General features: G+C 33.1%; 1 protein-coding gene across 4 annotated transcripts in view; it reads left to right on the forward strand.

The window, feature by feature from the left end:
* The window catches only part of PHF14 (PHD finger protein 14), a 131243-nt gene that overhangs the window by 70247 nt on the left and 35599 nt on the right, over positions 1–25397 (forward strand). For all 4 annotated transcript variants that reach the window (XR_007130697.1, XM_047752232.1, XM_047752233.1 and 1 more), the window contains exons 15-16: positions 12392–12442; positions 12562–12683. Coding sequence is in view for 3 of the 4 variants with exons in the window: in XM_047752232.1 (XP_047608188.1) it covers positions 12392–12442; positions 12562–12683 (173 nt within the window). In the remaining variant the exon portion in view is untranslated. The remainder of the gene's footprint in view (positions 1–12391; positions 12443–12561; positions 12684–25397) is intronic.

Below are 25397 nucleotides of genomic sequence, written 5' to 3' on the forward strand. Positions count from 1 at the left end.
TTTTATGATTTTGTAATATTTCTAGTTTTAAGAATTGTTTTTCACACCTTTAGAGATCCCAGTAATTCTGTTGTTATTTCATCTCACAGCACTTCTAATGCATGCAACACAGTTCTCAGCCTCAGTGGTTTAATCTTTATTTTGTCATCTTTGGGAAACCTTCAGAATCCAGTAAAGAGAAGACAGTATTTTTTTTTTTTGTCTTTTTGTCATTTTTTGTGCCGCTCCCGTGGCATATGGAGGTTCCCAGGCTAGGGGTCTAATCGGAGCTGTAGCCACCGGCCTTCACCAGAGCCACAGCAATGCGGAATCCAAGCCGTGTCTGCAACCTACACCATAACTCACGGCAATGCCGGATTGTTAACCCACTGAGCAAGGCCAGGGACCGAACCCGCAACCTCATGGTTCCTAGTCGGATTCGTTAACCACTGCACCACGACGGGAACTCCAGAAGACAGTATTTTAAGATGAACTTTTGTTTTTAATGCATAGAAACATGAATTGATGTTTTATCTTCTTCACAATTGTCAAAATTGTAGGTAATTATCTTTTATGTGAGTGCTTTGGTCATGTTTATTCCTTAGTTGAATAGTTCTCTACATTAGGCAGTAAAAGTTGGCTACTTGGGAATCCAGGTATTTCCATACTAGTCTTTATAATTTCCTTGTCCAACTCTTGAGCCATGATCAGGTTAATTTTTTTCCAACATACATGTTTTGAGCAACTGATGATAGAAGGCACTAAGCAATAGATGCTGAAGGGAATACTAAAATGAAAACGTGGTCTATAACCTCAAAGAATTGTGCTGATAGAAAACTGACCCGTCAAATAATGTAATATAAATTAGAAGGCACATTGTCCATATGAAAGGTACATTAAATTGACCTAGCAGATAACATGATGACTGTGAAATGGAAAAGGAAGGACAGAAGATTGAGGTGAGCAACAAAGACTACAAGTTGATTATTACTACTAGTAGGAAAGTATTCTACTAGCTGCAAAATTCTTTATTTTCCATTGCCGAAAACCTTGATATTATTAAGTTGAAATTTTTAAAGTTAACAGCAAGCTGAACACTTTAAAAAAAAATTGGAGCCCTAAAAAAAATTTGAACCACATTTAGATATCATATAGCACCTTTATTTGTTATTTAATTAATTTAATTAAATAATTTAATTAAATAATTAATTAATTTAATTATTACATGTTTTGATGATAGGAATCTTGATGGCAACAGCTTCTTTAATAACTTGGCAAAATTTTAAAGAAGTCGATTGGATCAAATCTTAATAACTTAGTGTTGATATAGACTTACTTATCAATTAAGATTATTGATGATTAGTGAGAGCTAGAGCACCTTCAGCAAGAAAAGTTGCTTAATATTTCAGCCATTTAATTTTTTCAGATAAATAGGTGTAAACATTTTCTTAGAATAGCTCATTTCTCTTTAGATTATCTCTGTATTAAGGAAATTCTGATCATTAGTGTATTGATTGATTTAAGAGATTTTTTTAAATTTAAATAACATATTTAGTAGTGTCTTGTGTATGGTTGTGACTTTTAATTATACTTGAGAAAATAACTATCAAAAAAGTAATATTTTTCTCTCCAGGACAATTCCTTTGTAGCATTAGTCTTTCTGTCTTTTTTTTTTTTTTTTTTCCCAATTTAAGACTGTATCCGTGGCATATGGTTCCCAGGCTAGGGGTCAGATTGGGGCTTCAGCTGCCAGCCTACACCACATTCATACCACTGTCAGATCTGAGCTCTGTCTGCAACCTACACTGCAGCTCATGGCACCGCCAGATCCTTAACCCACTGAGTGGGGCCAGGGATCAAACCCTCAAACTCATGGATACTAGTCAGCGTCGTTACCACTAAACCATAATGGGAACTCTAGCATTAGTCTCTTTAAAAGATAAATGGTACAAAATCAAATTCTTGAGTGTTTTAAATATCATCAAAACCTGTAAGATAGTTTTGTGTGTGGTACAAAGAAGCTGGACTAGCACATGTTATAGTTATAGAATCCTAGTCCATACTCTGCCAATAACCCTTATGTGGCCTTGGATAAATAATTTATCATATTTGTACTCAGTATGCTCATTTATTAAAATAAATTAGATGATCTACCATCTTTTCTTGAATCAAAGTCTCTAAATTTCACAATTGTCTTATTTTTTTAATCCCTAAGACTGTTTATGGGAAAGTTGAAATATACACATTAATATTCAAATCATCTGAAATGTACACTTTGTAATTAGACTTTAGCATTTTTATTTTATTTTTAAAGATGACATTTGTTGGTAACCTTTACTTTTTTCCTTTCTGGCAGTTGCTTTTATTATAATCATTGTCGTCTTCTGAAAAAATTGTATGAATAGTTCCAGGAGACACCTGTCGTCAAGTGGGGCACCAGATGTGTATCATCACCACAGGATGACTTACTTGAAAGATTTTTTAAAAATTTTCCTTTTGCTTCATTTACATAGTGACATTTGATTATTTTACTTAGCCAATATTATACTGACTTTTTTGGTGATAGTAACTTCCCAAAGATAAAATATTGTTTAATAATAACAGAAATGTGCTTTCTGAACACTTTATGAGCTTTTAAACAATAGCTCATTTTTTACCCTATCACTGTTCTAAAGCTGGCAGGGGTGAAGTGCATGCTAAAGGAAAGTATGCAATCAGACTACCTCAGTAATTAAATTTCGAGGATTCTTATTCATTCAGTTTCTTTTTCTTTTTCTTTTTTTTTTTTTTTGCTGCACTTGGGGCATACAAAAGTTCCTGGGCCAAGGACTGAACCTCTGCCACATCAGTGGCTAGAACCGCTACAGTGATAATGCTGGATCCTTTACTCACTGCACCACAAGAGAACTCTGACATTGTTTATTTTTAAAGAAAGGAACTTAATAGTTTTAAAAATAAACTGTTTGTGGGAATTCCCGTCGTGGCTCAGCTGAAACGAATCTGAGTACCACCTGGTATCCATGAGGATGCAGGTTGTTCCTGGCCTTGCTCAGTAAGTTAAGGATCGGTGTTGCCATGAGCTGCGGTGTAGGTCGCAGATGCGGCTTAGATCCAGCGTAGCTGTGTGGCTGTGTTCTAGGCTGACAGCTATAGCCTGGATTGGACCCCTACCCTGGGACCTTCCATATGTTTTGGGTGCAGCCCTAAAAAGCAGTTATATAAAAAAAAAATTTTGCTCTTCATTGTTTTTTTCATTTGTTTAGTTTCTTTGAATCTGAGACTAACCTTAAACTACTTGTAATATATTTCTCTTCTACAGTTTTCCATATGGTTAGACTGTGTCAGATAGTTTCTTTGATATTTTCTGAGCCCCCTCTCATCCAGCTCTAATGTGAATTGCTTTTTTTTTTTCTTTTTTTGTCTTTTTTGCTATTTCTTGGGCCGCTACCACAGCATATGGAGGTTCCCAGGCTAGGGGTCAAATTGGAGCTGTAGCCACCAGCCTACGCCAGAGCCACAGCAACGGGAGATCCAAGCCATGTCTGCAACCTACACCACAGCTCACAGCAACACCGGATCGTTAACCCACTGAGCAAGGGCAGGGACGGAACCCGCAACCTCATGGTTCCTAGTGGGATTCGTTAACCACTGCACCACGTCGGGAACTCCTGAATTGCTTTTTTATGTTATCCTTGAACTTTGTTTCATCATCATTCTAGGAATTCCTTTTAACTTTTGATAGGTGGAATTTCCTGTTGCTTGTATTCATTTTTTTTTTTTTTTTTTGCTTTTAGTCCCTTATCTTGATGCGGCAAATCTTTCACTGACTTATTAAATAAAATTAAATGTAACGAGAAGTAAATTTTTTGAGATCTCGTGTAAAATTTTTAAATTTTTTAAATACTCCATTACTTACTTGACTGTATATAAAATACCACAATTTTTTTTTTTTTAAATCACTTGACTAACACCTTGCTTCCAGTATTGCTTTCTGTGTTTGTAACTTTTTTTTCTTCTTTCTCTTTTTTTTAAGGGCTGCACCTGCAGCATATGGAAGTTCCTGGGCTGGGGGTCTAACTAGAGCTGTCAGCCTATGCCACAGCCACAGCAGTGCAGAATCTGAGCTGTAACTTGTGGCAACACGGGATCCTTAACCCACTAATTGAGGCCAGTTATCAAACCTACATCCTTATTGACACCATGCTGGTTTTTTAACCTGCTGAGCCACAACGAGAATTCCAATGTAACTTTTTTTAAACTCTTAGGATTTTCTCTTTCTGAGTTGGGATGAGTACATACTTTCATTGTTTCTTTTTATAGCAAATGTTCTTATTTCATAATTGTAAAGATTTCTTTCATATCTTTAGGAATATTAATTATAAACAGTTTAAAGTTTTTTCCTGTATCCTAAATTGTTTGTGTTGCCTCTAGGTTCTTTATTTCTATTGATACTTAATCTCTTTCATGTTGAAGCTTTCAGATACCTAGAAATCTTTGGATGTCCACTTACATTTTGTTTTAAAAAAGGTAATTAAGTCTGTATAGGGCTGATAAACCCATTGTTTTTCCTATAGGGTGACTTTATAATTGGGGGCTTTTTCTTTGGGAATCCCCTAATGTCAGTATCAGTAGATTTTTTCCCACATTAATTCAGTAGATGTATTCTCTTACCTCCTAAGGGTATTGAGATATGATTCACTCTAAAATTTAAGAACAGTTTAACTTAGAGTGAGATTTTGAAAGATCTGAGCAGTGTATGACTTTATTTTTATCCTTCACCTTAGTTGCACTTAACCATATTTATACTAATTATCCATTTAATTGTTTGGTATACATAGACTTATGGACCTGAACTCCAAGTGGATAGGTATACTGTTCACCACTATATGGTTACTAATACCACAGTAGGTACTTAGTGTGTATTTCACAAATGAGTTCTTTCCCTCTTCTACTGTGGCTCTACATCTGAAGCCAGTGTGCTTTGGAAAAATCTTTTTTCCAGTCTTTTATTAGGTAATTAATTTCTTTCTCCTTGCATATTCATCCTATTTCACTGATGAAACTAGAGAATTACTCTAAATGCAGCCTGGGATACTTCTACTTAAATACCTTGTTATTTAGATCTTTTCTCTGCATTATTTTTTATGTGGAAACTTTTCACTGCTTTTAGGCAAGAAAATTACTTTTGAGGAAAGTATAAATTAGCTTACTCATGTTCCTTTTGAAGTTACTTTAAAATTGATGTTTGTACTTTTTGGTGTATTTTCTAATAACTTTAATGTAACTTGAAAGCCTTCAGATTTTCTTTTCATTTTCTTTACACTCTGTGTCATCTAAGTGACTTTTCATCTTTTACACAAGTGCCAAAGGACTTGTTGGGACTATCTTTCCATAGTCTTTTACACATAGTACATCATCTCCTGCTCTCTTTGAAGTTGTCAGATCTTCTTTTCTGGCTCATACATTTTTATACTGTCTTATGTATCTCCTTTTTTTGGGGAAAATAAATGCAATAGTAAGTCAACATACTTTTTAGCAGTTTTGACTTAAACCATATTGTTTTTCAGGATGCGCCTTTTCTTATAGATATTATTTTTGAAATAAACACATTGTTAACCTGTTTTCCATTTTACTTAATATTGTAAATCAGTAATTTGTTATAAGTTGCAGTCTTAATTTGAGAGGTAATCAAATACTAGAGTCTGCTTTCATTACATTTGTTTTTTAAAATAGTTTTACACATATGCAAAGTAATATCCTCTTTAACAAAGTTAAAGCTTAAGTGAGAATTTGAGAATCTGGAATGTATTTTAGATATGTATGTAATTTTTTAGATGCTAGTTTAGTAGAAATAAAGGAACATTTGTATCTAGCCTATTGAAATGGCTGAAGATTAACAGGCATTCCTTGTGCCCATGTCTTAATTTATTTGTTATCTTTATACTCACTATTTTGATTAAATTATTACAGTTCTAGAAAAAAGGGGTTATGTATGGGGACTTCTGATATCAGAGTTATTAAATTTATTACCAGATCTGAGTTGACCTCTGAGGTGCTAAACAGATTATGTAACCTCTATCTGTCATAGATGCTTAGAAGAAACTGACAAAAACTTGGGGAATAATCTAAATCATACTTAACTCATTTTGGCTCAGAAATCCACTGTGGGTACTTAGCTCAAGTAATCTTACTCAGAACCCAGAGGCTCCTGCTTTACTTTTTACCTCTTCAAAATTCATTGTTTTTATTTTATTTCCGGGGATATGAAATAAAGAGAACAAGGAGTAGTCAGAGATTCAGGATTTTACTTATTTTGAAAATTATCTATGAAATGAGTTTTATAGCATTTATTATGTGAAATGTATTATATTTTTAGGCTTATGGTTATAATGTTAAGTGAAATTGGTCATGATCTTCTTTTTATTCTTCCAGCTATTTTCCTAACCCTGTTAATATAAATTAAATTAGGTTAGATAAAAATAAACTCTAAGACCAATTGACAAGAAGGAAAAACACTCATTTTTATGGTCACCATTCTGTCTGTTGTATGTTGATAGCCAACAAAAACAGATGGTGCTTTGTTCACACCTTGTTTATATATGTAACATTTTTCATTTGAATATTTTATGAGCTTTAATATATTATTGTTTAAGTATGTTTTATTATTGAAAAACATACTTATTTTTTAAGAAATATATGTATTTATATTGAAATACGTATGTATTATATACACATATGTATTATATTGAAGCATTTTGAATGACTGCCAGATAGCTCTGACATTTATTCCTAAACATAAGTCTGAAGATATTTTAGCTTGACAGAGGTCTTCACAGTTTGACTTAACTGTCCTAATTAACACTAAATTTGGAATTTTACTCATGAATAAGCATTTTTCTTTTTATATGTAAATTACAGAGGAAGACATTCTTTATGTTTCATCTAAACACATATGGCTTATTTATTGTCACTTGTATAAATGTTGATTTGTCATCCAAAAGATGTATTGAATTTAGAGATTTAGACAGAATAGTGCACAAATGAATATGTGAAATTAATCTTAGTGATATTAAAGAGGTTGAGAAACTGTCTTCTAGTTTTAAATTTAGTTCATTTGTTAAATGTATCATTCTAGCCTTGGGAAAATCATCATGCTTCTGACTTAATTACTAATTAAAATAACCCCAGCTATAAAGAATTAATTAAAATTTGTTACATGTTTTCTAGACCCCTTGCTCAGTAGGTCGGGAATATGGCGTTGCTGTGAGCTGTGGTGTACTTTGCAGATGGCTCGGCTCTGATGTTGCTGTGGCTGTGGCGTAGGCTCAGCTCCAATTAGACCCCTAGCCTGGGAACTTCCATATGCTGCAAGTGTGGCCCTAAAAATAAAAAAAATAAAAAAACAGAAAACAAGCAAACAGAAAAATATGGATGAGTCAAGATTTGGAGTAATTTTCAAACTTTCATTTACTTTCAATAGTTTAATAATTGAAAACACAGGCAGGTTTGGAAATAACCCTCAGTCGATTATTATTATTATTATTTTTTGCATTTGAAAGTTTAGATTATATATATGTGATAAATTCTAAAGCACACACTTTTTAAATGGAATTTTTCCTTCTTCCACATGCTGTTTTCTGCCTCCTGCTTTATTTATGTTGTTTCTAAAATAGTGTCAGCCTCAATGTTTATCAGGAAATGACCACCTGGTTATGAATACTTCTGTACATCTAAGATCAGGCAAGCTCTTTGATTATTGAAATTTGTTGTTTGAACCAAACATGTTTTGATTTTTTTTGCCTGTTGCTTTTTCTTTTTTTTTTTTTCCATCACTTCTCCCCCTTTTTAAATTCCCTTTAAGTTTTCTGATTAACTCAAGTATACTATGTTTAAGGTATGGTGTCTGTTAGGATTGTAGGTAGTTATGAGCTACAGTGGTTACAGTTTCTGCCACTTCATTAAAACTAGGGGAAAAAAAAAAACCCCACAGCTCTCAGTGGGCATTTGGTATTGTGAAGAGTTATATTTGAATTAAATACTCTAATTTTTAATTTTTGGAAATATTAATTGTGTGATAAATGCTAAAGAAGCTTGCTATAATTTACTTTGGTTGTGGATCATTTTGGTCATTTGTACGTATAGGGTAGCAAATTTGGGTAGAATATAGTTTCATTTTGAAGTACTGAGGTCTCCACTGAGTATAATTTTTCATTTACTTATTTCAAAATGTAAGAATTTTTCATGTAGGCATCACACAGTTACAGTTTATTTAAATATTCAAGTGAAATGAAAATAAGAGATTTGCTTTCTTATTGTAATTTTGCTCATCTCATTTAGGATTAAATTATTAATCTTGAATTTGTCATACAAAAAAAAAAATCACTAACTTGAGAGAGGAGAGACCTGGGTTTGAGGTTGACCTCTGTCAGTTATGAGTTCTGTGATTAAGTCAGTTCCTTGATGGCTTTCTCAGAGCTTAAGATGGTATAATTTCACATTGTTTGTAACAGCTCTTTTTCTGGCTGGAAATTGTTTATGTTGCTTATAATATTTAAAACTACTGCAAGAATACATTAATGATTATATTTTGGTAATATATGCATTTAATTTAAAATGACTATTTTAGATAATTATAAATACACTTATTCACTTTAAAAATAGCACTGAGATAAATATAATAAAAGGGAATTTATAACTTTAGAGAAATGTAACTGTGCCACTATGTAATAGGATCATTGTATGGCGTTATGCTTTATGATGCTAGTAGGTATGAATAACTTACAATTGATGCAATCATACCAGATGTTCAGAGATTTAAAGTATTAATCAGAAATGGTAAATAATTGTATATCTTCTTAAGAATTGAAAACATGAATGTGGAGCTTTCACATAAATACTTCAAAAAAATTGAGTGTTCAGATTATTGAGTTAATAGATGACTTATTTGCTATTTCATTACCGAAAATATGAGTTGAATGAAGAGAAATTTGGAAATGTGTGAGGACCTTTTGAGCATTCTTAGATGTTTATAGCAACTAAAATGAATAATTTGAATATTTTACCTTTGACATTGGTTATTAATTTTATCACCTTAATGAAGTGCTATATGCATAAGTTATGCAAATTGAAATATAGATTAGTAGAGAAGAGTTAAGAATAGCTTAACTTTTTTTTTCTTTTGGTCTTTTTAGGGCTGCACCTGTGGCATATGGAGGCTAGGGGTTGAATTGGAGCTGCAGCTGCTGGCCTATGCCATAGCCACAGCAGCATGGAATCTGAGCTGTGTCTGCAATGTAACACTACAACTCTCAACTCCGTAACCCACTGAATGAGGCCAGGGATCGAACCTGTATCCTCATGGATGCTAGTCAGGTTTGCTTTTGCTGAGCCATGACAGGAATTACTAGTTTAACCTTTTTTGTCAATTATTTTATCATGTGTATTATTTAGCATTCTCATTTATGAGTTTAAACCTAACCATTTATGATTTATTATATTAAAACAAATTTATTGAGGTTTTATGTAACATATAACATACTGTATTAAGTTTAACTGGGTCTAGAAAGATGAAATAACATGGTCGTTACCGGCTTTGGCATAAATTGTGTTAGGGGACAGAAATTGAAACATAAAGCAAAGGAATGTCACAGAATGGAAGGATGAATATACAAAGGGCTAGAATTTAGATAAGTGTTTTCAATATAAAGGGCTCTTCTGTTCTGATGCTGTCAATCTTATTGTGTGTGTGACTTACTTGGGATCTTGCTAAAAGGCAGATTCTAGATTCTAATTCAGTATGTTGCAGAGAGCATGAGATTCTACAGTTCTAACAAACTCCCAGGAGATGCCAGTGCTTATGAGCCATGATTGATATTTTGAAGAGCAAGGCACAAGTTCTTTGGAAATAAGAGTAGACATAGGGCCTGAATTTAAAACCTTTTTTTCCTAATTTCTTCCGTAATGTAATTAAAACATACTGATTGGCAGTATACATGTAAATGAATGCATAGTCTATACATTTATTTACTTTGAATGACTAATTTAGGAAACTCTTGCTTATCTGGGGCAGATTATAAAGAGTGTTCAGTTAACCATGGTATTAAATAAAAAGTGGCTTAGTATTGTAGAGAATTGAAATGACAGTAAATTAGAAAAACATCAATGTATTTATGCTTGACAGTGATTCTGTTTAGAATTATTTGGTACCTCCTCTAACTTGGGAATATTCCTTTATCTCAGTAGTCAGAAAAAGTAATTTTGGGGAGTGATATCTCCTTTCTCTTTCAGTCTCTCTAAAGAGCAATGATGTTCACATGGGGTTTATGTCTTGAGAGGCTGTGTACATTAGAGATTTTGAACACAATGGCTACAAGAACTGTTGTACTTATATTACTTTTAAACATGGATGTTATCTTCCAAATGGTAAATGTGTTCTGAAATATAGGACATTAACTTTAACTAAATAAGTTTGAGTCATCTATATCATATTTAGCTTTATTTTAACTAGGATTTGGAGACATCTGAAACCTTTTCCTCCCACTTTTTTTTAAGGTTGTCAAAAATTGATTTTGTTACAAAAACATGTATGTGTGAGTGCATACATACACACTAAACACACAGAGCTACACACAGGCAGACAGTAGATGTAGTGTGAGTCCAGGTTTAGCATTTCAGCTCTTATAAGGCATATATGATAACTCATGAAAATTTATATGCTCTCAATAAATCATTACTGTGTGACATGTATGAGATGAAGTATTAAAAAATCTTTAGCCTAATTTTATAGAACTTAAAGATACTTGTTTTATTTAAAAGTAAAGCACCATCAAGCATCTTTTCATGTGTTTTTTGGCCATCTTTGTAGAAATGTCTGTTTAGATCTGTCCATTTTTTGGTTGGGGTGTTTTCTTTTCTTTTTTTCTTTTTGATATAAAGTTGTGTGAGATATTTATGTATTTTGGAGATGAATCCCTTGTTGGTTACTTCATTTGCAGAGAATTTTTCCTATTCTGTAGGTTGCCTTTTTTTTTTTTTTAAATAGTTTCCTTTGCTGTGCAGAAGCTTTTAAGTTTAATTAGGTTCCATTTATTTATTTTTGTCTTTATTTTCCTTAGGTGAATCAAAAAAGATATTGCTGTGATTTATGTCAAAGAGTGTTCTGCCTATGTTTTCCTTTAGCAGTTTTATAGTATCCAGCCTTACATTTAGGTCCTTAATCCATTTTGAGCTTATTTTTGTGTATGGTGTTAGAAAATATTCTATTTTCATTTTTTTACATGTAGCTGTCCAGTTTTCCCAGCACTACCTATTGAAGAAACTGTCTTTTTTTTCATTGTATATTCTTGTCTCCTTTGTCATAGATTAGATGAACATACATGTGTGAGTTTCTCTTGGTTTTCTATGCTGTTGTACTGACCTATGTTTCTGTTTTTGTACCAATACTGTACTGTTTTGATGACTGTAGCTTTGTAGTATAGTCTGAAGTCTGGAAGCTTAATTCCTTTAGTTCTCTTGTTGGGAATGTTAATTGGTACAACCACAGTGCAGAAACAGTATGGAGGTTCCTTAAAAAAATAAATATGGAAGTACTCTGACCTAGCATATATCCAGAGAAAAACATAATAGGAAAAGAAACATGCACCCAAATGTTCATTTCAACACTGTTTGCCGTAGCTAAGACATGGAAATAACCTAAATGGCCATTGACAGAGGACTAGATAAAGAACATGTGGTACATATATTACAATGAAATATTATTCAGCCATAAAAAAGAATGAAATAATGCCATTTGCACCAACATGGATAGACCTAGAGGTTATTATATTAAGTGAAGTAAGCTGAACAGAGAAAGGTAAATATCATATGATATCACTTATATGTGGAATCTAATAAAAGTGATAGAAAAGAACTTATTTATGAAACAGAAACAAACTCAAAAGATTTTGAAATTAAATTTGGGCTTTCCAAAGGGGAAACTATGGAGGCATAAACTGGAAGGGTGGGTTAACACATACGCACTACTATATGTAAAATAGGTAACTAACAAGGACTTACTGTGTAGCAAAGGGAGGTCTACTTAATGTTCTGTGATAACCTATATGGGAAAAAAAAGAATGGGTTCACGTATATGTATAACTGATGCAATTTGCTATAAACCTGAAGCTATTACAACATTGTAAATCAACTATACCCCCAATAAATAGAAGTAAAGCCTTGTCACTGTAGAGTGTATTTGTCATGTTTTTATTTCCTGTGACATAAGTTATAACAATGTGCAATAAAACAGTACAGTATTAATTAGAAATACTGATTTTCCAAGTGTTTAATTTAAGCAGTAACATTTAACAGAGAAAATTTATTTCTATTATTAGTAAAACATTTCATATTTTTGTGGATTTTTTTCTTTTTTTAGAGAACCAGAGGACGAAAACGAAGCTTCATTCCTGAGGAAGAAAAACATGAGGTTGGAATAAGTTAAGCATATTGTACACAATCTAAACTTTGAGAAACTTTCTCTTTTAAAATAATATGTTTTCCTCATGCCCTGATTTTATGTTTGCTTTGTTATCTCTTGTATGGTAGGAAAGAGTTCCTAGAGAGAGAAGACAAAGGCAGTCTGTATTACAAAAGAAACCCAAGGCTGAAGATTTACGAACTGAATGTGCAACTTGCAAGGGAACTGGAGACAATGAAAATCTTGTCAGGTAAGTTGAATGCTGAGACTTTGTCTTTAGGGGATTAAAGTTCCATCTGCATCATTTTCTCATCACAGATATAATGAGAAAAAAAAATCACAGTATAAGACCTTTTTAAAAATCTTATTTAATGGATGCAGTACTTTAGAAACAGATTTCATCCACTTATTAACCTACCATGCATGGTTCTTCTCTGGAATTAAATTATAATTAAGAGTGATAATCTGGGATTTTGAACACAAGAGAATTAATTTTCCCTTGACAAAAGAAGGTAGCAGTGCTCTGAATATAGGGGCCACAAAAATAATTTGATCCAAAAACTTTGAGCTAAGATTATTATGTTTTATCTCATCAAACAATAAAACTACCAGTTCTCTTAGCATATTATGGAAGTTAAAATTTATTAGCAATAATGATAAGACATTGCTTTTTACTGACAAGAGCTTTGTTAGTACTTCCTTACCATTTTTCAAAACAATGTGTTAAATGCTTCTCTCATGAAATAAAGAAAGGTGAAAAGATGGCCTAGATAGAAAATTTTTGTTTTTTGTTTTGTTTTCTTCTTTGTTTCTTTGTTTTGTTTTGGTACTTTTAAAAAATTGAGACAAATGCTAATTAGAAATCTCAGCTGATGTGGCACAGTGGCTGTTCCTGAGGGTACAGAGGCTACTAATTTTAGCCATTTGCTTCTCTTGCTAAGATGAAGAAATTTTTCAAAGCCCTGGATGAGAGGAAGGAGTGGGTGGGTAAACAAAAGGAGACTTCATTTAAATGAAGTATCACTCTTTCAGAGGACAGTGACAGAAAGAATATTTTAGTATATTACAGGAACCCTTTCTGATTTCTTTCAAAAATTCTTTTGATAAAGCCCTAATACATTTATTTAGGGCACAAAAATTAAATGTTTCAAAAAGAGTAAGTTGATAAAATGTGTATTAGTCTTGCTATAAGATTTTAAATATTTGCTTCCAAAATAATGTAATTTATTTGCCATTAAAATATAATTTGTTTTAATTCCTCAAAGATACGTTGTTTTAAATGCAGTGAGATTTTTATACTATCATTTAAGAAGATAATGAGAAAGTAAAATCCTGGTGAAGAATTTACAAAACACTTCAACAAAGTTGAGAAAGTTTGTAATATTAGCCCACTCTTTTTTGAAGTAGTTTGCGTAGAATGTCGGGAGAGCTCTCCTAGAGGTTAAAAATCATTTAAGCCAAATTAGTTCTAATATCAAAATATATGCATGAATAATTCTGTTTGCAATATAATTTTCTAGTATATGTTAAAAAAGAAATCCCAAGCCTTTAGTATAATGGAGTGCATAAAACAGTAAGACAATAAAAATTAAAAAAATCATAAAAAGTCTTATTAATGAACAAAAATTGAGTACAGAATAAAATTTCTTTGGAGTTGAGGGCAGCATTGTGGGACATGATCATTTTGAAACAGTAGTTAAAAAATTAAGAGAGCTAGTTACCCTCTTTATACATACTTGAACCTATCTAAACATTTAATGTGTAATTTTTTTAAGATGGTAGGTTGATTTAGGCCCTTTTGCTATAGGACCTATGTATTTTTGCCAGTTTATTTATTTATTTTATTTATTTGGCCATGTATTTGAGAAGGACCATAGGAAATAAATACAATTTTTATTTTAAAAACCATTTTATTATAAGGGCATCTCCAAGACATTTATTGTAGTTGTTTTTTAAAAAATAGGTATCATCTTTCTTTGATCCTTGACAAGATTTTTAATTATTATTAGCATTTTCTATCATTTATTTAACTAGTTTCTCTAATGAAATATTTATTCTTAATTACAATATTATCACATTGCCAGTGTCTGGGATTTTTGTGAAAGTCTTGTGGAGGTAAAGATATTTTTGTGACTCTAGAAATGATGGATATACAACATCTTCATTGGTTTTGCCTTGTTAAGAAGGTAACATCACAGATTTTCTGCAAAGGTTTTGAAGAGGTAATGAAGAGGGAATTAAGTGTTTTCTAAATATTATATATTAATGTTTCTGAGGACAAAATAAGCTGGATATAAAGTAGTGCCATACAATGTTTTTTGGTTATATTGCGATTTTTAAAAAATATATATATTTATATATATGTGTATACATACATATATACATATATGTTTGTATGTGTAAGTACACATTGTGTTTAAACTCTTGGATTAAAGAAGAACTTTATTTTATATAGAATTTCATGTATTTAAAAAGGTAATTTTATAAGCTAATATCTGCTTTTTCCCCAAACATCTCATTTATTTTGTAATTGGCACCATCATTGTTTGCTAATACCCTCCCTAAAGCCCTTACTTTTATGATTAATTTGCATCTTAACTATTATGTACACATGCTATTTTTTTTTTAAACTTTAATTTTAAGGCATTTTAAATTAGATTTCATTTTCCCTAAAGATATATTTCAGTGCTTGGCCAGAGATACATTATACTTATTATGTATGTCTATTATATTCTCTTACAAAATTAAACTTCTTAAGTCATAATTTAATAATCTTTTATTGAATTTCCTCAAGTTTCTTTGAATTAATGTACATGACTCACTAGAATCAGCTGTTTGGCAGCGTTGATTTGAAACCACACTTCTCTATGTAATTCAGGCTATATAAAAAATTCTTATTGTTTTCCTTGCTTTTTCAGTTATTTGTATATGTGTATATGTTAATTTATATGTATAATTTTTCATATCACTGCAAAATTACATTCTATTTATCAGTTAACTATAGTAGTGTGTTGCAACTGTTATTCTCTGTTTTTCCTCAGTTTTTGTCAGGCCTCTGGCAAGTAATTTAGCATTTCTGAGCCTTGGTTTTTGCCTCTGCTGTACATGATCAGAATCATACTGTGTTCCATTACTAAAGGCTTTGTGTATAATTCCTGGGTGAGAGTACATTCTTTTCTTTATAAAATAGTAGGGCAGCAGTATTATTTGATAATTCAAAGAACGCATATATGTGGGCTCTGAACTGTGGGTTCCAATTGGTAAATATGTTATAGTAATAATAAATGCTTATGCTTTATCTTTCAGAGAATGTACATTTCCTGTTTTTGTACATAATTATTCCTGCAGTGTGGGCTACAAAAACTTGAATTTGTTGAAACATGTTTTCTAAAATGATTAGACTAAACTATTTCCATTCAAAATGGGAAATAGGAAAATTATCAAGGTCTTAAAGAGACCTTGGTTTATGGTTTATGGTATCTTAGGGGTTTTTTAAAAAATATTGCTTCCTTTTCTGCCATCGACTTTTTAAACTTACTTTAAATTTATCCATGAAATTACAATTGAATATATATTCCTTTATGTTATTTAGTACAATTAGACGCCAAAGGCCAAATTGAAACCATCTTGGAATTTTAAGGTCTTTGGGGCATTTATCTCTCTGTATAGATGTTCTTTGTTGGAGGTACGTTTGAGCCCTTTGTGATATCTTACGTGATTTTGCTTCCACAGTTCCTGGGACATTTAATACTCAGTAAATGCTTGATAAATGAATGACTATGCCACATAAGTCATGACTGATTATTCTTTGCTGAATTAATTAGAAAATTTACTACTATAACTTATTCTTAGAATAAATTTGTCAGTCTCTATAAGTATTTGACAAAAATGTTTGAGGCTTAATAAAGGAGGATTACTTTTATGTCACTAAAGAATAGCAGATGAGTTTTTTCTGTGTATTTGATAAAGAAGTAGGAATCACAGATTCAAGATTAGTTGATGCATGTATATGAAAATGGAAATGAAGTGATTTCTTGAACATATTTAATTTTCAAGAGATAGACTTTAGAGTTAGGTGGGCCTTTGTTCTCTACAAGTCTTCATCAAACTGTCAAATTAAAAATTAAACTAAACTTTTAGGCCTCACTTTTTATCTTAACTGTGTAAACTCAATGTGACATCCTTTGGTACTTTATGGGAGATAGGAGAGACAGAAGTTTTCCTAAAACTAAGAGCCTTAGACTCCATTGGTCCACTTAAATAGCATCTTTAATTTTATTTTGTATTGTGGCGCTACTTAGAAACATTAAGGGTAGGAAATGATCTGTGAAGCTATTTTATTTTATAGCCAAGGCATTACCATTAAATGCTTGCATATTCCCCTCTCATTTGAGTGTATGGCAAATTATGTAAGTATTTAACCATTTTGGTTACAAGATTAGGATGTTTGTTTGGTCTGTTAACAATGTTGTTAGAACTTTTATTTATTTCACATTTTAAACATTAGCTTCTCAGTGCCTCCCTCCAAACCAATTTTGATGGTATCATAAATTATTAGGAGCACCATCAAGAATTCATATTTATCAGATTTTATTTTAAATATTGGTCTCTTTGGTAATTCAGATTTTTAAATTTTTAATTGCCTTTTGTTTTAACTAGTATAGAGGCTTATAAATTGCTTGGGTCATAGTTGAAGGGGTGTTTTCTCTCAAATTTGAATAGACAAAGAGAGAAAGGCTTAATTGTAACTTTAGTTACTATATTCATAGAACATAAGATCACTTTAAGTGGCTTGTTTTAAATTAAAAAAATGAAACCTAGTTTTATTTCTTTTAAGGACAATTAAGACTTCATTTGATAGATTGCCAAAAACAGATAGAACAAGTTATTTTGGTTGTGCACTTCCTAGTTTACTGTTTCTTATGCAGTTGATGACATAATAAACAATCTTAATGATAAAATTTGCCTATTCGTGTAGGAATGTCATATGATTATAAAGTGATGGTACAAATGTATGTTATTTGGATACTTATAAATTAAAATTTAGGGAGTTCCCATTGTGGCTCAGTAGGTTAAGGATCCTGTGTTGTTTCTGTGAGGATGCGGGTTTGATCCCTGGCCTCACTCAGTGAGGCCTCAGCTGAGCCCCAGTTCGACTCCTAGCCTGGAAACTTCTATATGCCACAGGTGTGGCCATAAAAAGAAAAAAAAATTAAAACTTAGAAACAAATAGAAATTTTAAATGATGTGTCTTCTTATTAAATTTCAAATTGTCGGAGTTCCCGTCATGGCGCAGTGGTTAACGAATCCGACTAGGAACCAGGAGGTTGCTGGTTCCGTCCCTGCCCTTGCTCAGTGGGTTAACGATCCGGCGTTGCCTTGAGCTGTGGTGTAGGTTGCAGACGCGGCTCGGATCCTGCGTTGCTGTGGCTCTGACGTAGGCCAGTGGCTACAGCTCCAATTAGACCCCTAGCCTGGGAACCTCCATATGCCGCAGGAGCGGCCCAAAGACAAAAAAAAAAAAAAAAAAAAATTCAAATTGTCAAAAATATTTACTGCAGAGAGACATTTCTGAATAATCATTTGTTTCTATCCCGTACTTCTTCTAACAATCTCAAGGATAGGTTTTTAGGTTTTGTTTTGTCTTGTCTTGTAACCCTGAGTCAGTGATTAGCATAGTACAAATTGCTGTATTTTTAAGGATTGTTTCCAAAGCTTGAATTTCTGATGTTTCTTTCAGTTATATGTGGCAAAGTATATCCCCTCATGTCACCCTGATGTCCTGTGTGGTATGCCTCTTCTTCAAGTTTTTTATTTTTTTAAATGATTTTTATTTTTTCCATTAAAGCTGGTTTACAGTGTTCTGTCAGTTTTCAGTACAGTAAAGAGACTCAGTCATACATACATATATGCATTCTTTTTCTCACATTATCCTCCATTATGCTCCATCGGAAGTGACTAGATATAGTTCCCAGTGCTATACAGTGGGATCTCATTGCTTACCCATTCCAAAGGCAATTGTTTGCATCTGTTAACCCCAGATTTCCAGTCCATCCCACTCCCTCCCCCTTGGCAACAACAAGTCTGTTCTCCAAGTCCATGAGATTTTTTTCCTGCGGAAAGGTTCATTTGTGCTGTATATTAGATTCCAGATATAAGTGATATCATATGATACTGTCTTTCTCCTTCTGACCTACTACCCTTAGTATGAGAGACTCTAGTTGCATCCATGTTGCTGCAAATGGCATTATTTTGTTCTTATTTATGACTGAATAGTATTCCATTATGTATATATACAACATCTTCTTAATCTAATCATCTGTCGATGGACATTGAGGTTGTTTCCATGTCTTGGCTATTGAGAATAGTGCTGCAGTGAAGATAGGAGTACATTTATCTTTTTCAAGGAAACTTTTGTCTGGATATATGCCCAAGAATGGGATTGCTGGGTCAGATGGTAGTTCTGTATTTAGTTTTCTGTGGTACCTCAATACTGTTATACCAGTTTACATTCCCACCAACAGTATAGGGGGGTTCCCTTTTCTCCACACCCTCTCTAGCATTTGTTATTTGTGGACTTATGAATGATGGCCATTCTGACTGGTGTGAGGTGGTATCTCATAGTAGTTTTGATTTGCATTTCTCTAAAAATCAGTGATGTTGAGCATTTTTTCATGTGCCTCCATCTGTATATCTTCTTTGGAGAAATGTCTATTCTGTTCTTTTGCCCATTTTTCACTTGGGTTGTTGGCTTTTTTGCTGTTGAGTTATATAAGTTGTTTGAATATTTTAGAGATTAAGCCCTTATCAATTACATCGTTTGAAACTATTTTCTCCCAATCTGTAACTTGTCTTTTTTTTTTTTTATGGTTTCCTTTGCTATGCAGAAGCTTGTCAGTTTGATTAGATCCCATTAGTTTATTTTTGCTTTTATTTCTGTTGCCTTGGGAGACTGACCTGAGAAAACGTTTGTAATATTGATGTCAGAGAATTTTTCCTATGTTCTCTTCTAGGAGTTTGATGGTGTCTTGTCTTACATTTAAGTCTTTAAGCCATTTTGAGTTTATTTTTGTGCATGGTGTCAGGGTGTGTTCCAGTTTCATTGATTTACATGCAGCTGTCCAGTTTTCCCAGCACCACTGTAACCGAGCACCAGCCATTGTTACTCTCACTCCCCTGGGAACACACCCGCCCTGCTCCTGCCACTGCCAGATGCTCTGGGCAATGCCCAGATGCTTGATCACTGTCCCTTCCCAGGACCCTACAACTAGGAGCAGCCTTTGCAGCACCTCCTGTGTGGGTTAAGCAGAACAGGGTGCTTCTTGCATGTTCTACAGGTGATGGGGGCAAACCACCGCAGTTATCTCTGACTACAAAGGCGGGCGTGACCTGCCACCACTAGCGGTCGTTGAAGAGGCACCACTTGTGGCCCCAGTCAACTCAGAGGGCACCACAGAGGAGGGCATTGTCACTGAATACCACCTGTTGTTGTTTTATTTATCCTTGTACAGCTCTCAGTTTCTTGCTCCAAGTCATTGAGCAAGGAACGCCCCCTCATAGTGATTAGTGCCTTGCACACATCATACAAGGAATCATTGGCCATATATTAAATCTTCCTAATTTTTATATTTAATATAAAATATATTTTAATAAACATCTCATCTGAAATAGATGTAATATAAAAGACAAAGTAGCACATCAAGATGTCTCAGAAGGATAAACTTCCTATAACTTGTAACCTGAAGTAATAGGCTACCTAATTCTTTTAAGAGAGTTCACATCTAAAGGGAAGATAAGCGTGGCATTCTAAATCAAAATTGATGAATTAGTAGGAATTATTTGGACATTTAAACAAAGGAATAGAAGTTCCCTTCTTGGCTTAGTGGGTAATAGACCCGACTAGTATCCATGAAGATACGGTTTAAGTGTGGCATTCTAAATGAAAATTGATGAATTATTAGAAATTATTTGGATATTTAAACAAAGCAATAGGAGTTCCCTTGGTGGCTCAGCGGTTAACAAACCTGCCTAGTATCCATGAGGATGCAGTTTCAATCCCTGGCCTCTCTCAGTGGGTTAAAGATCTGGCACTGCCATCAGCTGTGGTGTAGGTCATAGACGTGACTTGGATCTCGCATTGCTGTGGCTGTGGAGTAGGCCTGCAGCTGTAGCTCCTATTTGATAACAAGCTTGGGAACTTCCATATGCTGTGAGTACAGCCCTAAAAATAAATGAATATAATTATGACATGAAACTTTATTTTCTTAGATTTTTTAACCGTTTAAAAAGTTTTTCTATTTACTTAATTTTTAAAGTAACTGTATAAGAAAGAGTTTATAGAAACAACTTTTCAAGGAACTGTGATACGAATACCAAATAATATCATCATCTAATATTTAGCTAAAATTAAAATTCAGTGTAATTAGGAACACTTACTTCTTTCATATTCTGGAGTGTTTAACATAATGATGTCTCCATTTTGAGAAAATATTTTTAAATTTTCACTTCGTTTAATAGTTGACTTTTAAGCTTTTTGATATCTTTTAAAAAACAAATTACCTTATTAAATCTACTATTGGAAGTTTATTATAGGTTTTTGGAAAACCTGGTCATTTAATTAATATTAACTTCAAAAAGTCCTACTTAATTGAATCAGCTTAATACTAGAAGTAAAATTCTTTAAGAATACCAATATCTAATATATGAATAATGCTAGAAGGTTTAAAGAAAATTGATTGACAAAGATATTTTTCTTTCATTTTTTTATCAAACACAAGTAGTACAAAAAGAGCAAATGTAACTATTTAAAGTTTTGTAATGTATAGTCTTTGCCAATATGTTTTTTTTAAATAGGTATTTTGATGAAATACAATTTTAGTAATTTTGATGTCAACAAAAAAATCAAAAATCCAGTTAAAAAAGTGGCTGTACCTACATAAAAACTTAATCACCTGTGCTTTGTTTTAATGTTTTAAAATCCAGAATGTGTAAACTACATGGAGAAACAACAATTCAGCTTCCCAAAAGAAATTCTAAATTAATGATGAAACAAAAGCTGGAATATTTTCATGGAAATTTTTTTCCATTTATTAAAATCTATTTATAAATTATCCAATAATTTTCTTTTAAGTTTCAGGACACTATATTTACTTGTTTGTTCAAGCTTAGAATATGTGCAAAGTAGTTTCAGAATTGCCAACCCAAACCACTGCAAAAAGTAAATCTACTTAGTTGTTTGAGTTTGGGGGATATGGGTAGGGGTGTAATGTACAATGAAATGTATAAATGATAAGTGGATAAATTGGTGAGTTTTAATGAATGCAGGTACTCATGTAACCCCCATTTCTATCAAGATATAGAACATTTTCATCATTACCAAAAAGCCGTGCCCTTTCCTAATCAGTACCTCTTCTCAAAGACAACCAACTGCTTTTCTCTTTTCTTCCCTATGTTGACTGAAAAAAAAAGCTCAACCTGAAAGTTGATAATTAAGTTTTATTTAGCCTACCAAAACTAAGGACTTAAGCTCAGGACATAGCCTCTCATCTCTGAGATACTGCTCGGAAGAGCTAAGAGAAGAGCCAGGATCTGTATATAGGAGTTTGGTAACAAAAACCAGGCAGTCAGAACATCAAAAGATTACTGTGGGTTAAAGAAAACCGGACTCTCAAGTTAATGGATTTGGCTCTTTTCTAAGTATGGGAAAATGCATGAGTCTAGGCTCATTGAAGTCATTCCTTTGATGTGCACCTGAGCTATTGTAGGGTCAGTATCCAGTTCCTTCCCATCTTGAGTCCCCTTAGGGTTCACTGTTGGAAGTGACTGTTGTGGCCCAAGGGCCTGGCAGCAGGGCAGGAAGCCCATTTCTCTCCTTAATGAGTTTTCTCAGAGTCCACCCTTCAGGTGCTGCAGTGGCTTGAGAGCTGTGTTAACCTGATATAGCAGGCAAAATTTTTTCGTTCACATCTATAAGTTGGCTCTTACAGAATTTCAGACAAATGGTATGTTTAGTTCTGATGACAGTCATTTTAATGAGTGTGTGAGGGAACTCTACTATGGGATTTTCAGGTGCTCATTGTTTGTATGCCTTCCTTTATGAACTAATTCTTTTGCTCATTTAAAAAAATATATGGTACCACTTATATGCAGAACCAAAAGAAGATACAAATGAATGTATTTATAAAACAGAAATAGACTCACAACATAGAAAGTAAACTTATGGTTGTGAAAGGGGAAAGATGATAGGGAAGAATAAATTAGGAGTTTGAGATTAACATATACAAACTATTATATATGAAATAGATAATAAGGACCTACTAAGCACAGGAAACTACTCAGTATTCTGTATATGGGAAAAGAATCTGAAAAAATGGATATGTGTATATGTATAATTGAATTGCTTTGCAGTGCATGTGAAACTAACACAATATATATATTTTTTCTTTTTTTAGGGCCATGCCTGCAACATATTAAGTTCCCAGGCTAGATAGAGGTCAGATCGGAGCTGCAGCTGCTGGTCTGTGCAACAGACACAACAGTGTGTGATCTGAGCTGTCTGAGACATACATCACAGCTCATGGCAATGCCAGATCCTTAACCCACTGAGCGAGGCTAGGGATTGAACCCACATGCTCAGGGTTCATAACCCACTAAGCCACAAGGGGAACTCCCCTAACAATATTTTAAATCAAGTATATCCCAATATAAAATAAAAATTAAATTGAAAAAAAATTGAGTTGTATGTTTAGTATTGAGTTATAGGAGTGTTTAATGTATTCTGGATTTAAATCCTTTTACAAATATATGTTCTTCAAACATATTCTCCTTATCTATGGCCTGCCTGTTCATTTTCTTATTTATTCTTAATAAATAATAATTTTCTATATTATTTACTTGTTTTATTGAAGTATAGTTGATTTACAAGTTTGTGATAATTTTTTAAGTACAACAAAGTGATTGAGATATACATGTACATAAATCCATTCTCTTTCAGATTGTTTTTCCACATAGATTATCACAGATATTGGCTAGCATTCTCTGTGCTATACAGAAGGTCCCTGTTTTCCAATCATTTCAAATACCTCAATGTGCATATGTTAATCCCAAACCCCCAGTCCATCTCCCCACCCCCACCTGTCCCCTTCGGTAACCATGTTTCTCAAAGCTTGTGAGTCTGTTTCTGTTCTGCAGATAAGCTCATTTGTATCCTTTTTTAGGATTCCACAAATATGTTTGTCTTTCACTGTCTGACTAACTTCACTTAGTATGATAATTTCCAGGTCCATCCATGTTGCTGCAAATGGCATTATTTCATTCTTTTTTATGTTTAATATTCCATTGTATACACATACCGCATCTTTATCCATTCCCTTGTTGATAGACATTTACATTGCTTCCTTGTCTTGGCAGTGTAAAAAGATTCCCTTTTCTCTGCACCCTCTCCAGAATTTATTGTTTGCAGATTTTTTGATGGTGTAAGGTGATACCTTATAGTAATTTTGATTTGTGTTTCTCTTATAATTAGTGATGTTGAGCATCTTTTCATGTGTTTTTTGACCATCTGTTTATCTTCTTTGGAGAAATGTCTATTTAGGTCTTCTGTCCATTTTTTTATTAGGTTGTTTGGTTTCTTAATATTGAGCTGCAGGACGTTTTTGTATATTTTGGAGATTAATCCCTTGTTAGGTAGTTACTTCACTTGCAAATATTTTTTCCCATTCTGTGGGTTGTCTTTTCATTTGTTTGTGGTTTCCTTTGCTCTGTGAAAGTTTAATTTGGTCACATTTGTTTATTTTTTGTCTTAATTTTCATTGCTCTAACTTTACACCTAAAGCAAGTAGAGAAAGAAGAACTAACAAAAGCAGTGTGAGCAGAAGTGAGCAGAAGGATAAGAAATCATGAAGATCAGAGCAGAAATAAATGAACTAGAAATGAAGAAAACTGTAGGAAAGATCAATAAAACTAAAAGCTGCTTCATTAAAAAGATCAACAAAATTGATAAACCCTTAGCCAGATTCAAGAGAGGACTCAAATCAATAAAATTATAAATGCAAAAGAAGTTACAGTGGACATCACAGAAACACAAAGGATCATAAGAGACTACTACAAGCAATTTTATGCCAATAAAATGGACAATCTAGATGAAATGGACAAATTCTTAGAAAGATGCAATCTTTCAAGACTAAATCAGGAAGAAATAGAAAAGACGAACAGACCAATCACAAATACTGAAATTGAAACTGTGATTAAAAAACTTCAAACAAATGTCCAGGACGATATGGCTTCTTTAGAGGAGAGTTAACACTTATCCTTCTGAAATCCTAACAAAAAACTGCAGAGGAAGAAATACTCCCAAGTTCATTCTATGAGGCTACTATCACCCTGATACCAAAACTAGACGAAGTTGCCACAAAAAAAGAAAACTACAGGCCAGTATCACTGCTGAACATAGATGCAGAAATCCTCAACACAATACTAGCAAACTGAATCCAGCATTACATTAAAAGGATCATATACCATGATCAAGGGAAATTTATTCCATTGATGCAAGGATTTTTTTTTCAATATCTGCTAATCTAGCAATGTGATACGCCACATTAGTAAATTGAACAATAAAAACTGTATGCTCATCTAAATAGATGCAGGAAAAGCTTTTGACAAAATCCAGTACTGATTTCTGATAAAAGTAAATAAATAAACCCTCCAGAAGATGGGTGTAGGTGGAACCTACCTCAGCATAATAAAAGCCATATATAACAGATCCACAGCTAACATCATTCTCAGTGGTGAAAAGCTGAAAGAATTCCTCATAAGATCAGGAATAAGACAAAGATGTCCATTCTTGCCACTTTTATTCAATATAATTTTGGAAGTTCTAGCCACAGAAATTAGAGAAGAAAATGAAATAAATAGAATCCAAATTGGAAAGGAAAATGTAAAACTATAACTTTTTGCAGATGATATG

This window comes from Phacochoerus africanus, chromosome 11 (assembly GCF_016906955.1).
Source record: "Phacochoerus africanus isolate WHEZ1 chromosome 11, ROS_Pafr_v1, whole genome shotgun sequence".
Lineage (NCBI taxonomy): Eukaryota > Metazoa > Chordata > Mammalia > Artiodactyla > Suidae > Phacochoerus > Phacochoerus africanus.